The 16,241-nt window shown below is 40.5% G+C and overlaps 1 protein-coding gene across 3 annotated transcripts; it reads right to left on the bottom strand.

Annotated features, from left to right (window-relative positions):
• Positions 1-2,922: 2,922 nt before the first annotated feature.
• On the bottom strand, positions 2,923-10,460 carry edf1 (endothelial differentiation-related factor 1). Of its 3 annotated transcripts, none has more exons than XM_071515707.1 (5): positions 10,228-10,460; positions 8,935-8,986; positions 8,519-8,679; positions 3,788-3,881; positions 2,923-3,550 (listed from the first exon to the last, which is right to left on the bottom strand). In XM_071515707.1, exons 1-5 carry the CDS (start codon positions 10,303-10,305, stop codon positions 3,489-3,491), a joined length of 447 nt encoding a protein of 148 aa, XP_071371808.1. In that variant the 5' UTR covers positions 10,306-10,460; the 3' UTR covers positions 2,923-3,488. The 3 variants fall into 3 exon arrangements, with proteins under 3 accessions (XP_071371808.1, XP_071371809.1, XP_071371811.1); XM_071515708.1 differs by having other exon boundaries at positions 8,573-8,679; XM_071515710.1 differs by having other exon boundaries at positions 8,582-8,679.
• Between the last annotated feature and the right edge of the window lie 5,781 nt (positions 10,461-16,241).

The raw sequence follows: 16,241 nt of genomic DNA, 5'->3' as shown, positions 1-16,241 counted from the left end.
GACAACAAGTGGAGACAGACATAAATAAATATGTGACATAAATATAGCCATAGGATAAGAAAGAGGGAAAGAGGAGAGTGATAGACCAGTCACAGACAGCCAACAGAAAGGGTGAGCTGTACCCACACTAAACTGCACCAGTGTTTTTTACTGACAAGCCACACTTTGCACTCTCAGCAATCATATGCATTTTCTCCAGAAAATGCACCTTTCTAGCATATTATAATGCTGACCTGGTGCAGCACAACAACAGCTGGAACAAAGGTGGCTGGTGAAGTAGGGTCTGGTTAGCATAGTGGGAGCAGTAGCTATGGCTCTTCAGCTCACTTCAGTGTCTGGTAGCAGTCGACAGGTCCCAAAACAAGAAGGCTCAGCTCATGCAGTTTGTCTGGTAGAAAGGTGGTTGTTTGTTCATTCATTAACGGATTCTTGAACAGGGCCCTCTGTCCCTCGAACAGCGTGAGGAAGATGTTTTATGTGGAACCATTCGGTCATCTCAGTAAACAGGGATGTAATTCCAATACTACACCTTAATTTTGAACTCTGAGTTGTAAGTTCCTAGCCCTATGCTCATTCCCACCTACAGATGATTGGGCTGATGTGCTGGATTTGGTGCTGCAGTATCTTTTGGATGGGCACTATGCAGCAAGGAAGGCTTCAGCCAAATTATAGTGTTTCCTGTGAGGTTACAGAAGCCCTTTTCAAACAGAAAAGTTGGTAAAAATCCATTATGCAGCATTTCTCGTTCCAAACCCATTCATACTGCCTTCAGCAAGCCATCAGTTTGAGTTGATTCAGCAATCTTTAGATTATTACCTGTAAACTAGTGCTAAATTGTTTGTGCTTGCCAACTATTCTTGATTAGGCTAAAGTTGCTGTAAAAATGTACTTTGTATACATCAAGCTACATGCATGTGACGACCCTCCCGCTCTACGGCAGAGGCAGAGGCTTCATACAGTATCTCATTCTTATTATCCCCTACTTTAATAAATGATTGTGTTAACTTTGACTTTGGCGTGCGTCTCCCTTCTTGTTATGTCCTACACGAGGCAGACTGTAACAATCCATAACTGAGACATCTGCCCATTCTCACATCCTCAAGTCTTCCTCTGCCATCAAATTCTGTCAGACCTTCTCTTTCCACCTCCAATAGTTCGTCCTCGCTTCCTCAGCCTCCCACTGTGGAACTTCCTGATGTTTTTAATGAAACTTGCCTTATCATTTTAAATTCTACTTAACTTTAACTCCTCTTGAAGTCAGACAGACAAAACCTCTAAAGCTCTGCCCTGGCTAAATGAGCATATTTGGGCTTTAAAGAGAGAATGCAGAAAAGCTCAAACAAATGTGAACATTCTAAAAGGTGTTAAGTCAAAGCTACCAGAAAGCAGTTAAGGATGTGAAGGCGGCATCCGAGATACTATCCAATAATCACCACAATGCTGAAGTCCCATTTTCTGTGACAGACTCTGTCCTGACCTCCCCTAAAGTCCAAAATACTATCAAGGCTTCCCCAGAAAGAATATGAGTATATGAATAGAATATGAATTGAGAATATTCAAAGTCAATTGCGATATTAAGAACTGGATGTCTCAGAATCTCCTCCAACTCAATGACAGCAAATCAGAAATTGTTCTGATTCAAAGCAAACTTGGCAGTCTGCCAACATTAAGCCTTTCACCAGAAACTTGGGCGTAATATTTGATAAAGACATCTGTTTTGAGGAACAAGTAAAAAGAGTGGTACAGTCCTGCTTCCATCCTTTTTGTCTTTTGTTGACCTTGCGAAGTCTATCCATGCCTTCATCACATCTCACTTAGACTACTGTAATGCTCATTATTCCTGCCTGAGCAATTAAGACTAAAAGACAGGACCATATCACCCCCATTTTAGCTTCTCTTCATTAGATACCTGTTTGATTTAGAATTGATTTTAAGATTTTACTAACGGATGGAATGAATGGATGGAAGATCCATGGTCTTCTATGAATTTGTGACAACACAGTGAAAGTCAGTTAGAGAAAGAGCAGTTTACCAAAGGCATCAAAGAGAGAAATAAAATATTGCTGCTGTTTTAGCATCACATCTATTACCATTTCCAAACTCATTACTTTATATTGCAAAATGTATTTTAAAAAAAACTCTCCAAAAGGCAAATTTACATAATTAAGAAATTTAAAACATCACACAAAAAAATGTAAATATACATTTTAAAAAAGTTTACATACACTGGATAACTGTATTGTCACTAGCCTACTTCCAATATGATTTCTGTGAAAAAATGATTTTAAAATTTCCACTAGTGACAGTAACTCTAGTCTCAATATACTGTATTTATAGTGCTGGTCTGACATCTAGTGGCTCAATAGCCTATTACAGCTACATGCATCAACCTCATGCACCTTTGCCCCTAAAGTGTTTCTTCTAGTACTTTTGTTTCTCTCAGTTGACAACAGTGGTGAGAAAAACTGCAGGTGAATGACCTGTTCTTGCCTTAATAAAAAAGGATAATTTGACACATTGACACCCTTCAGCGTTGAAATTGCTGTGTAAGACATGTAAGATAGCAAAGGAGTGTTGTGATGCGTCATGTCATAAAATTTGAACTCTGTGGTCATGAAAACTAACATTGTTTGTGTTTGTGTTGACACTGAAACTTGGCAGGTTCAACACAACTGCCCCTGGAATGTTGCTGCCTCTGAAATAATGCCTTTGCCATGATGCATCAGCTTCTTAGACATTATCAGTGTTTACTTGTCGGAAATAATTATCATGAGTCAGTAGTCTGACTAGCATAATATATATTATAGCATATATATAATAAAAATGCCGGATTACCATTTAAGAATGTTTAACAAGAGGTCACCTTTTATGTATTCAAATTCTGTGCTGCAGCTATTACAAATACACATACAGTAATGTCATGAACTGCCAAACTTTATTTTCAGATCAAAACAAAGCACAGCATTAAAATATTTCAACATTGTAATGACCTTCACCCACTATCTAGAGCGTGTGAAAAAGATGCAATCAAGCACGTTTAAACTGGCTTAACATCATGCTCATAATTAAAGTTAATGAAACTAATTTGATTGGTCATGGAAAAATTCACGCTTTAAATGATTTTACACCATAAAAAAAAGTTGAATTTATCATGCCAAAGCATAAGCAAACAACAGACGCAGATGAAAAGAAAAAAATTATTCACAGGACTTTGAGTTTGCGATGTTCAGAAATGCATTCAATCATTCATTTATGTGATCAAGAAATTGTTTCATATGACTTGTCAGTATGCAGCTTGTAATGCGGTGGAGCACCAGGTCCTCAGGCAGGACACAGGTGAGATCAGCCCGGGGAAGAGGAGGGGAGAGCGGAGAGAGGAGGAGAGTGGTTGGGGGGCGGGAGGGTGGGGGTGCTGGGAGGTGGTGTGGGAAAGGGGTTCCAGTGTAGGAAAGACGGGATGGGGGGGGGCTGATTTCGAGGCTTTGTGTTCATTTCTTCTTGGGTTTTGCCTCCAGGGGTTGGCCAATATCTTTCCCACGCAGTTTCAGCCCTGTTCATGACACATTGAAAAGCCAGCTTCATGCGAGATCAATATATTTACACCGCATGTCAACTAATCACATTTGAATACAGCGTACAGATTAGAAAGCTTTGGAAAATGACATTGGCCCACAGTATTTAGTTGGTACTAGTGAACACACTGGTTATACCGCTGGCAGTTGAGCCCATAAAAACACGACAGGTTTAAACATTAACTATGTGACTGAGATAGTCTAAGTGATCTCACCGATTGCTCTCTCTATCTTGCCCATGACCTGGTTGTTGGGAATCGCTTTCCCGCACTCATAGTCGGCAATGACCTGAGGCTTCTCGTTGATTTTCTGAAGGGGGGAAAAAAACACAGACATTATTAAATTTTTTTTAACCATGAAAGCCTACAGCCAACATAAGTATTTAATCATTTAAAATCAATTGTGTATACACTCTTAGAATAATTCTATGACAATTAGAATTTTAGTTTTTGCTCGTCACACTGTGTAGAAAATCTCTATGCACTGGCACTTCATTACCACCTCAAGTCCCTCTGATCCGTATACAGAGGCTTAACTTGGACCCAACCAAAACCACGCTCAAGTCTTTGTGCCTGTGCCGACACATGCATGGCTAAATGCCGGATCAAAAAATGTGTCTAGTGGACATTGACCTTGAACCTGAAATCTCTGGAGGGGGAAACCTATGCTTTACCAACTGAGCTAAACTCACACGCATGCAGAAACCAGAACACGGCACAATTCTTTGAGATTTCTGGGACCGACAGACCAACAGAGTGACTTATACTAGCTGCTGGTCGCAGCTAAAAATGTATCATAAGTGGGCTATGCACACACAGGTGGCTGTTCAATGTGACCTAATTCCATGCAAAAGTAACTAAGTAAACACACTTGATTCAACTATTTTCTGCTTGTATAAATTAGGTTCATTTGGTAGACTATTGCAATTTCAATTTTTGGTAACTAACTAAACTAAATACTAGATTGTATGCATGATCTATTGGAATGATCTATGCTTGATTAGTCACCAAGAGAGAAGCAGATTTTAGCTACGATGCCATGAGTGAATCAAGCAGAGAAAAGACAGATGTAACATTTGAAAATGTACCTGCCAAAATCAGAAATGGTCTGGTAATGGTATTTATCTAGGACTTTTCTAGAGACAAATTATTACTACAGCATTCTTTCCTAGGCAAAACAACTTTGCTGGATTTTGTCACCAGCACTAATAAACCCAGAGGAAAAAAGTAGCACCACAAAAAAACAGTAGAAATTTTTGTAACAGGAAAAATACAGTGGTAAAGTAGTAAGCACAAAGTACATTCAACATAGTCAGGTTATCTTGTGATAGCTGGCATTGCAAAACCATGGCAATCCTGTCTAACCGGTCTCACAAAAGGCAGTTATCAACTCGCTCTGTCAACCCAGGACTTTCCAATCCTGCTATGAGCACGTTCATATAAAAAGGGGCAGTGTTTGTAATAAATAGCCAATCACTTGCAACATGGACAGATGTATGGCTGCATACTTGAAATAAGATGAAACTTTAGAGTGGTCCAGTGATTCATTGCCCCAATACAAAACACCTGTCATAGCATGGCATTGAGGCAACTAAGTGACTTGTTCTGCAACCCTCATATTGCTTGTCCACTTGTTTCCTGTTTATGCCTTGAAGGTCTCCTGACCGAAAGCTCGCAAAAAATGATTTTTGCACAGATGTTGAGTGTGCAGATGCCTTTTTCAAGTTTATAATTCTCCAGCTCCAGCACCTCAACCAAGCCTTATACCAGGTGAGCGGCCTCTTTTCTTCAATAAAGGTTTTTGGGAAAAAAGTTCACATGATCCTCTAGGAATGGTGATGTAATTTTTCCAGAGAGTTGACTGGTGAGGAGGCAGGTTTTTTTATGTTTGGATGCAATAGCCTGAACATAACCTGCTCCGGAGCAGGTTAGGTGTGCAGCCTAAGTTACCATGGCAAAGTCACCATTGTGAGACTGAAAAGCCAGGCTTAAGCCCAAAGTTGTCTCGCTAACTGACTAATCTTGCTTTGTGAGACAGGCCCCTGGCTCTCAAATCAGTGATGACACATAAATATTGGCTACAATAATACAGGTATTGTGCCAAACTGACCTATTCGGTGTCTTCTCAGGTGTCTGATAAAGTCTGACATCGTCAATCCAGCATCCTTTATTGTGATACCAAAGGCTTTGACAATTGCAGATTTAGTCTAATGTTATTACAAAGGGTACTGCAGCTGATGCCCCATAGGTATGGACAAATCATTACTGTGTTCTATCAATTAGGGATAAAGTGTCGTAAAATTGACATTTATTTATATGAAAGGGTCATGGCACAAATCAGGGTTTTTCCTGCTTTGAGAGATTTGGGATATTTGGCAAATACCTAAACACAATGGAAAAAATATAATTTGGTGTTGTAAAATGTGATTTAGAACAATTTTTAATGAGATTTCCACATTTTATTTTTGGTTGCTATACAGTACTCCGACCAGCAGGGCAGCACTCATGAGCGCTGTTGTACCCACTCTTGCTATGCAGAAGAAGTTAAAGCAACAAGCGTGTTGAGAGAGATGCACAACATTACTGCTTCAAAATGAGATGCAAGCTAAACAAAAATAGCATACCCCCTTGTGCCAGCCAGGTCTGTCTGCTGATTGCATCTCGAGATACATGTAGGTCCACTGTTTATTTTTTAAGACAATAGAGGGATCAAGACTGGGTTCATTTAAAGGATAAGGCCGGCGTTTTTTAATGCATTGCTTACCGTGAACAAATCCTATGAAAATAACAAAATCAACAATGCGTTTGCTCTACTCCCGTTACTTTCTGACTTCCCACGTACCGTTTTTAGCCGTCAACCCGGAAGTCATTGGCTCCAGTTGTAAGCTAAAAACCTTGAAACACAGCTCACAAAGACATAGTTTCAATTTTAAAAATCACTAACTGTTACCACGAAAAGTCAGGCTGTTGTAGTTATTACCAAATCAAATTCAAATGGGAACAAATTCTTCATTACAACGGGGACTATTTTCGGTGCTACGGAACTACTTTCCTGAGATCGCAAAGTGTTTACAGCCGGCTTATTAAGTTGTTTGAGGAAAAAGTCGGCTGGCCCGGTGCATCGTGATGATGAAATATGTTGCCCAGAGCAACAGCATGGCTCTGTGACGTGTTTTTAACCGCTTTTTTAATACAATGGAGTTCTATGGCTGCTGGGACATGGCTTCATTGGGCACCGGCTACATGGACGAGACTTGTTGGCAAAACAAAATCATTGCTGATTTTGTTATTTGGATTTGTTGACGGTAAGCAATGCATTAAAAAACACCGGCCTTATCCTTTAAGATAGAGCGCTTGAGGATATCTGTGTTTATTTCTTAAGAGCATACTTATTAGAAATGTTTCTTTAGCCGATACTCAGTATGGTCAATAAACCTGAAGTGATGAATATTACAACACTGAATGTCAGAGGATTTGACAGTTTAACCAAACCATGTAAAATATTGAATTGAAGAAAATAAATACAGTTTACTTTCTTTCAGGACACCCATCTTGCAACAGGAAATACAGCATATCACTCATTCTTGGTAATTTATCCAATATCAACATCCTTACAAAAAAGGGGTATGCATGTACCTGTATCTATCTGCCTTATTTACTGAATGTAACATTTTGTGTGGAACTTCCAGTTCATGTTAAGGCTGTCAGAACAAATTTCAATATTCAAATTGAACTGAACACATCCCTGGCTCCCCATGCCTTGGCTCCACAGACTCTCATTCTCTCTATACTAGCCTGCTAGTTTGTTTTTAGCACACATGCTTGCTAGCAGCTGCATGGCAGAAAACACCCAGCCTGATGAGTTCAAGTTAAAGTTAATGTATTTACATAGCCCTTCATCACAAGCATGCCTCAAAGGACTGTTAGAGCCTACCAAGATCTAACTGATCAACAATCAATCACAGAACAGACTGATGCAACACAAACGCAGAGAAGCAAAACAAAGCACAAGACACACAACAGCAAGTATGAGGAGATTACTACTTCTCCATGTTTGGTAGATATTTGGATTCCCCTCAGTTAAAGGCCAGAATCAGCAGATCACCAATCAACTCCCTCAAGAAACTAAATACATTTTTTTTTTTTTTTTTTTTTTTTTAAACGCACACTATGAATGAACTCCAGAACTTGTGCAATATTGACACATGGCACCCTGCTTTCATGTGTCAATATTACATAAATTTTTTTTATCATTAGGGGTTCAAGCCTGTAGGGCTGAAACCCTTTTTGTTTTTGTGCTGGTTTATTATTATGCCACTTACTGTTTTTGTATGTGTTATTTATATCTTTAGTTATGTGTTCTTTATATACATATACATATAATTTGTTTGTTTATTTATTTTTATATCTCTGTTTTATGGTAACTGGTAAGGTCCCTGTGTTTTGTCCTGGTATATAGACTTCATAACTTCCATAACTTCTCCAACTTACTGTCATTTATTATGCTTAAGCTTGACAATAACTGATTGGTGACTTCAGCATTTATGTTTGCTGCTCCACTCGATCACTTTCAGTTTTCTTCAACTTGAGGACTCTCTTGGCCAGGTTGTTACTGGCCCAACCCCTGTTAAAGGCCATACTCTGGACTCTGTACTGTAGTCTGGCCTCTCTGTTTATAATCTTGATCTCAGTGATGTTTGTTTATTCAACCATAAGTCAGTTGTTTTTAAAGCTCTAGAGCCCAGCCCTCCCCTAAACCCTGTGCTCCTGTCTGCTCCCGCACCTTCAACTCTTCCTCTGCCATTAAGTTGTGATACCTAATTGAAAGCTCCCATTACCAATATTATTGAGGATCCCTCCCATCACTTGAGTACAGAGGAACTGTAAAAAACATGCAAGGAGAGCACTGCTCCATGTTTTACACGTCGAGACATGAGGAGTACTCACAGTGGCCAGGTCTTTCTGGGTCAGGCCTCTCTCCTGGCGGCCCTGCTGGATGACCTTACCCACCTCCAGGGGAACCCTGTGGTGGTGTAACTCCTCTGTCTCCCGGTCCAATTTGGCTGTGTTCTTGGTCACCAGATGCTGCTTGTTCTGCCCTGCAGACCCTGTATGTGGCAAGCAGCGGGCCAATGTATTGTTGTGAACTTCAGTCATAGAGCATCATGCAGTACTGCAGACATGTAGCTGACACAGCGTCACCACAGGGCAGGGTATTAGTTTAGTGCTTGTCATATTTTAGCTGAATAATTACAACTTGGGTGGAAAAAACTGTATGTCTTAAATGCATTCAACGATTTAATCAATGAGGTCACTTTTCAAGTAAACTGTGGACCAAATTTATATGGAAAACATAAATTTACATTTCTTGGTTGTCTCAACGTCCTCCCCACGTCTCTGAGCAGAGGTGATAGCCTAGAGAGAAGATGGACAGGACAAACTTACAGCACCACACATTTCAAAGCCTATCCCACATTCATTTTCAATGGGTTGCATCACATCCAGGCTGATGTAATATCCGTTCATCTGCTGGCTCATTACACAAAACTAGTTAGTTAATGAGATAACAAGTGTAGTTACAAAGTGTGAATAACACAGAAAATGCATGGTCATTCCTGCCTAACCGAACCACAGCCATCTTAAGTTTTACAATCGATCAGATTGTTATTTTTCGTCTAACTTACGTCCACCAAAATTGAGCTTGAGGGGCGGTAGCCTGGCAGTACGAACCAATTTATTAAGTTGACATTTTATTTGGACTAGAGCTGCTAACGTTACGTGGATCTTTACGAATCGTAAAATACCTAAATCATGTTCTGCGATGTTTGTATGTTTGCAAAACACCGTTTTAACACCAGATTTGGCCATGGGAGCTCGACGTAAAGTCCTGTCCCACACAAAGAGAAAACTGTGTGTGGGGGTAGTCAGAGTAGCTAGCCAGGTTAGCTGGCTAATGTTGGTTGCTATTTTTGGTTCACGTCAAACATTTCGCTATCGAACTCGAGTATTAATTTATGACTGGGGGTGTAAACAGGCCTGGACACCCTGTAGACCGTCCCATCATCTACAGTGCGTCTGAACTGGTGAAAAACAAATGTAAATAACAGTTATTGTGCTGCAGTTGAAGTATTCTACTACGTTCGGCTCTACCGAAATGACAACAACACCATACTTATTAAGGGACAGCGTGTGAGAAGGGTGCCTCGGATTTGGCTTGTTTGACGTGTTTGAAGTTGAGTTTGGTCCGATCAGAAAGGGGAGAACACAACAACCCAACTCGCGCGAGCCCCTAACAGCCGCTCCCCGGTCCTGTTGAACCGAGTTCTCGAACCCTCGAACGGTTCGTTCGACGTGACACTTGTTTTTATAACAGTGAACAGATTAGCCTTTGTGTTCGTGTAGTAAAAACAACGAGCAACTGCACGGCCTGCTCTGTGTTATTATTATTATTATCATCATCAAAATGACGTGAAGCATGTGAGATAACTGTCTAATCCAAGCTGTACCCACGTGCAGAAACACTCTGTCAGCGCAGCACTCTGTTCTGATCGTTTACTCCGGTGCTCCCCTTGCTTGAAACCCAAATCTGACATAATTTGATCCGTAGCTCCACAACAACACATGGACGCAGGGTGAGGGTTTAGTGTTTGCGCTACCTGCTTGGATTTGGCCTGGGCAGCAGTCGGCCCCTTCTTCCTCAAGACGGTGACGGTGTCCCAGTCGCTTTCTGCCATTTTTCCAGGGGTTTATCGATACCCGTAATATTTATTATAGATACAAAAATAATTTCAACTCTCTGAGTGGTACAACAAGTAATTTAAAGAAGGTATGGGTACTTTCGCGAAACGGACGCTTCTTCCCGAATTGTCACCCACGCGTGCTACTGAAGCTTTATTTATAACATAGTGGTTAACAGTGACACAGTGGAGGCTCTGCAGCGCCCTCTGGTGGCGGAGCACACTGACCTACATCTGCGTTCTGCAGCCACGTGCCGCCGTGACGACAGTCTGCAGGGGCACGTTCAAAGTGTGCACCGTTTCGCTACGGTGCAAAACGTTTTCCGGTTGAACGATCCGTTTGCTCATAACGCACTACCGTTTCCTTTTAAACTTCCTGTTTGCTACGCCTTTTGGGGCAATTGAACGCGCCCCTGGTTGTCATTACAATCCAGCAACACACAAGCTGAGTTCAGAGTTCAGCACACCTTCAGCCAGGCAACTAGGGCCACACAATAGCCACAAATGTTACAAAATATTGCCGTTCAGTTTATTGAAAATACTTACAATGTACATAATCTAACAAATTATCCAAGCAAAATGATGACATTGTAACAAATGGCATAAACATTATTTGGCGTCAGTTGTGATTGATTAAAGAAGTTGCACATATTTTCAAGTTTTAGCAAAAGCAAGCATGAACATGAATCTTTAAAAAAAAAAGTCAGAAAGACTAATGTTGATTGGGACATAAGCCTTTGATAAACAGGGCGCATGGCAAAACCAATTAAAATAAGTCACGTATTGACATTTGCAGGCTCATTTACATCAGCACAACCCTTGATACCTGTACATAGCAAAATGTGAAGTATTACATTACACATAAAACTCCGTACAATTACAGTACAGCACAGTACAGTCTACACTGAAGACAGAGCCACTTAAAAAAACAAAACTGAAATGTGCAAACTGACTAGCGTTTCCCTTTCAATGATTAATTTGGTGGAAGTGGAAGAAATGGAAAGATAAGTGAATAAATCAGTGTAATCTTTTTTTTTTTTTCTAATTTTTGATAATTAGAGAAATATGTGTAATTCAACATTGATGAATCTGAAATGACTGTCCTATGGGAAATTGCCTGGGACCCAGAATTTAAACCAAATCAAATAGATTGGGCTAAAATGGGGCTAGAAAGACTTGGTCAAATGAACTGTGAAGGGGGACTGGACTCTTTTGAAAATATCTGAATTAAATAATATTCCAAATAATCAATACCTGCAAATCCAGAAATATTTAAGAGAAGGAAAGCAAATAAAATCACTACAGGACATACACCCCCTTAGGTACCTTTTTAAAAATTATAAAGATGAACTGCATACGAATATAACATAGTCCAGGGAAAAGAGCTGAGGGTGAGGAGATAAAAGTTAAATGGGAGATGGAACTGAATACAATAATAACATACAAAGATTGGGAACAGATTATCAAATTAGACTTTAGTACAAATAAATCCTTACATTGGACAGAATTTGCTTGATATGAAAAACAGTCAAAACGCTGCAATGTTGAAGGAATTGCTCAGAAAACAAAGCCAATTCTACACATTTTTTATTCATGTAGAATTTTAAGCATAAAATTACTGAAACAAGAGGACATTTTCAACAAACCACTTAAAGTAACAGCAGAAAATCTCCTCTTGGGGAAATGCCCCACCCAGCTCATTACAGCACTTACACAAATCAGTATGAATTGGAAGACCATATCCCCAGAAATAAATAAGTACAGGAGGTATATTTTATGGAGAAACTTGCATTTAAAATTCAAAACAATGAAGAAGCCTTTAACAAAAGGTGGGATCTGGGCAAAAAAAACTTTACTAAAGGGGAGAAAAAGAGGGAAAGGAAGGTAAATCAAGAAAAAAAAAGTCCTGCACGCAAATATACTGGTTTTTTTGTTTTTTTTTAATTGTATGACAAATACTGATGATGGAATCGTAAAGGAACCCCTTGAATATATGTTTTCATCAAGGAAATTTGTTTCTTTCTTCCTTTTTTTCTACTTTCTTGTCTTTTTCTTAATCTATATTTTTAATTAGATGTAACGAAAATTATGAATAATACATGTGAAATGTAAACTGAAATGTAAACTGAGTTGAATATGGAACAATGACACAAAGTATAAACAAAAAATACAGAAGTGATATGATTTAGAGCTACAGAACATGTTTAATTAATTTCAGCCTCAGTTGGTACATGGATGACATTGGAGCAGGTCACCAGGTGCAGGACATTTCAGAGGCGGCGTCACTGTCCCGCCGCGTGCGGACGGGGGACCAGCCGAACTCAGACTGGGCGTCTTCAGCCAGGTGGAGTCGCCCCCAGCGGTAGCCATGTTTGGAGCCCTGCTTCCCTCCCCACGCTCGAGGCTTGGGGTTCATCTGGGAACAGATTGACCAGACATGAATGAAGCAGATCCATGCAGCGGACGCTGTCGTTAGTTTACCAAAATCCTGCCTGTTATAGAGATTAAGAGTGGAGAGGACTTGTACTGGCTTAGACTGCTGTTACACCCTTTTCTCAGTGTTGTTTCATGGTATTTTATGATTCACTACTCACTCTGGTCACATTATGAGGGAAATGGGAATTATTTAATGTTGGAAATGTGATAGTCCAACATATTTCCAACATTCAAACATTATTATGATGGTCCAGCTCAAGTGGCTAGACTGCATGCTACCCCGACTCATTGCAAAATACTCGATTGTTGCTAGAAAACCCTGGTTAATTTCAGACTCTGAAACAAGCCCCATATAGATGATATCTTAGCCACTAAGTGCACAAGGTGAAAACAGTTCTATACTCTGTTCATACTCAGGTCTCTCAGGACTCAAGCTCAGGGGTTCCCACTCATAAAAGATTATGAAATTGTTAGAACCCCCAAAATACAATTAGTTCCTTCCTCTGTGTCTACAATTAGTTCCTTCCTCTGTGTCACAATCCACAAACTGTTGTAAATCTGTTTGCGCAAACAAAAGTGTTGGTATGGGGAATCATGTCTCATCTTTTCCTCTTATAATACTACGAGGGTGATGTCAGTCAACAAAGTGAAGACCTCTCCTCTTGTCATATAAATACTATAAATTCCTGACCTTATCTCCCCGCTCAGACAGGACAGCGATTCCCACTTTCACCGCAAGAGGACACACATCCTTTACTGACTTCACTGCCAGGCTGAAAGCTGCGGGGCATGCAGTCGCTCTGCTGCTTTAGAGCAACAGGCATCTGCTTCCCTAAAAAAGCCGCCGGCTTTCCAGGAATGACAAATGTGAGAACGGATCTCCTAAAGGGAACCGAGACTACAGCCAGCACTGGAAAACGCTTGGAAAGGCAGGCGTAGATCTGTTTACATGCTCTGCTCTCTGTTATTCTCCCTGAGACAAAACATCTGCTCGTAGCAGATGTGCAGGCCCACCCATATACTAACTGCTTCCTTTACACATGCTATGGTGTTAATCCTCAACCTAGTGAAAAAAACCAGAGCAGAACTGGGATTTACTCAGTGTAAAGTAAAGCTGGACAAGTGCAGGTGCAAATGCCATGGTAACCTATCTGCACCACAACAAGCATTCCATCACCTGTGTCTAAGGTGTGTGGGGAAGCTGGGCTATCAGCGAGAAACTGTGGCAGTCAATTCCCGTCTACTTGAGGTGAGGGAGAACCACAAAAGAATCAAAGCTAGGTTAATGGAGACTTTGTTTCTATTCAAGCACTTTAGCTAGCAAAACTACAAAAATTAAGATAAAGAGAACGTTTATTGCCGCATGAGGATCCAGTGGCCCCCGCAGATCTCCTCCCACAGTGTAGAGATGATCATACCGGGTAAAAGGTGGATAAAGAACGTTTGTGAAATTGATCATAATTAACTCCATCCTGGCTCTGCTACGGCATTTTTTTAGCCGGGACAGCTGTGTAAAGACGGCTTAAGATTTGGGCACTTTATTTTTTGAAAGCGCTAAGGGGCTATCATCTAACCAGAAGACTGGCAGCAATATGCTTACGGCCCACTGTGCATGCACATTAAACCACTTCTGTCCCCTTAGCATCCCAATCCATTTGTCACCTGAACAAAGACGGTCGTGTTCATCTGAAGAGTCTCCACTCGCTCTGACAAATGATTCAACCAATCCACATGGTCAGCAATAGACTGGGTTAGATCACTGTTGCTCTGTAATGGTAGAAAAATGACATCACGACAAAACAGAACAGAGCTCATTGAGTTCCAGCAGCATTTTCAGTACAGGGGACAGGAGTTTATTGTCTGACGGGGTGGGCACACGTACCCCAGACAGGCCGTCCTTCAGTTCAACGGCAGCGAGGCGAACGTGCTCCAGTTTGTCGATCTGCTCCTTCAGCCGATCCTCCAGCTCCTGCATCATCATCAGGCCTTCATCTGGCCTGACTCCACCCTTAGTAGACATCCTGGGACACAAAAACCAGAATTGTTATTTAAGGAACCACTGAGACATACTGTAGATTTATAACATGACCACGAGCAGACGAGGTTCCTTTCTCCTTTCGTCTCAAAAAACACGAGAACACTGACATTAAAATACTCAATATGCTAAAGAACTTGTGATTTCTGGAAATGTTGATATTTTTATGATACCACAGTTATCAACCAAATAAATTAATGTAACTTTTAGCTTTTCCTTGCAACCGAGAATTGTTTTGTAACATAGAAATTGTGTTTGTTTTACGATTTTTGGGCACCGCTGACTGATTATCCCAGTCATGCTTATGTACCTTTGCTATGTATCAAGAATGTTATGTGGACATAGGTTTATATCAAAACTGCTTCTTGTAAGATGCAATTTGAGTATGTAATTTGTTTGCCATCTGCTACCTAGGATAGCTTTTTGAATTTTAGGAATACGTCGCTTCGTGTTTAACATTTGGTTAAACCTGTAAGAACACATTAGCGTCAACCAGTAAGAAAACTCTATACGATGGTTTTAAGACAGTTATCTACAATGGAAGCAGCCATATGGAATTTACCAGTTATTGACTCAAATCATTCATAAGTCTCAGTATGTTTTCACACAAAACCCCAAATTTCCCTAATCCATTTACAGTTATTGTATCATGTGCCATCTAGTGGGCAAAATTATGCTTTTTTTCCTGTCTGGATTAGAGATGGAATCCCTGTCATGCTTAACTGAACATATATTTGTAACACATTTCCTGTAGAGGGAATTTTTATTGCTGCAGTGGGACAATTCAGCAGGAAGACATGGATCTGAATACAACCAGCAGCCGGTTGCAGGTTGTCGATGCTCTGCACATAGCAGTGCTCTTTACGATGCTGATTAGAGAATAACAGGTAACACAAGGTAACAAGGAGATAAATATTAACCTATAAATATTCTAAATGCAGTGCTTAATTTGGACCCATATTTCCCTCAGGCCTTCTGTATTTTCTTAGTCATGATCAGCATCTGGTAGTCTAAATAGAGGCGAGACCAAGTAGTCTACTAACATGTTTACTATAACTATGAGAAGGGGGTTCTGATTGATGCCAAAACTGTCCTCCAGCCCTCCAAATGTTTCTTTTAAGTTGCAGCAACTAAACTACAGCTTCATGGCACAGGCCTATTAGTTACTAAAACGGCGGAAGACACCATTATAGAGCAATGTTTTTAATCATTGTTTAAGCATCACAGATATGAGTAGCGGTCGGTGCATTAACAGACCAAGTAATGGGGCCACAGGTGTGCGTTTATTGGACGATTTACAACGGCTTCGAACGTGACTCAGCCAATCAAAACTGACGACCGGGACGAGAGATTTTGAACTGCAGCCAGGTAAAATGGCTGCCGTGTGGTTTCTTCCCTCAGTCAGAGATGTATCGTGACCATACATCGTGACATTTTTTCCCCTGTAAACAAACTGAACGAA

This window comes from Centroberyx affinis, unplaced genomic scaffold, assembly GCF_046629955.1.
Source record: "Centroberyx affinis isolate AG114_WGS23_722 - 3 ecotype Tasmania unplaced genomic scaffold, CSIRO-AGI_Caff_v1 ptg000366l_1, whole genome shotgun sequence".
Classification (NCBI taxonomy): Eukaryota; Metazoa; Chordata; class Actinopteri; order Beryciformes; family Berycidae; genus Centroberyx; species Centroberyx affinis.
Note: the sequence above shows the minus strand (reverse complement) of the source record. Positions and strands in the feature narration are given on the sequence as shown.

Excerpts from the sequence above, each read along its gene's own strand:
- edf1 (XM_071515707.1), bottom strand. The coding sequence starts at position 10,305 with ATGGCAGAAAGCGACTGGGACACCGTCACCGTCTTGAGGAAGAAGGGG. Across the intron at positions 8,680-8,934 it reads CGTTGAGACAACCAAGAAAT|GGTCTGCAGGGCAGAACAAG; the intron begins GTAAATTTATGT and ends TGCCACATACAG. Across the intron at positions 3,551-3,787 it reads CAAGATAGAGAGAGCAATCG|GGCTGAAACTGCGTGGGAAA; the intron begins GTGAGATCACTT and ends TGTCATGAACAG.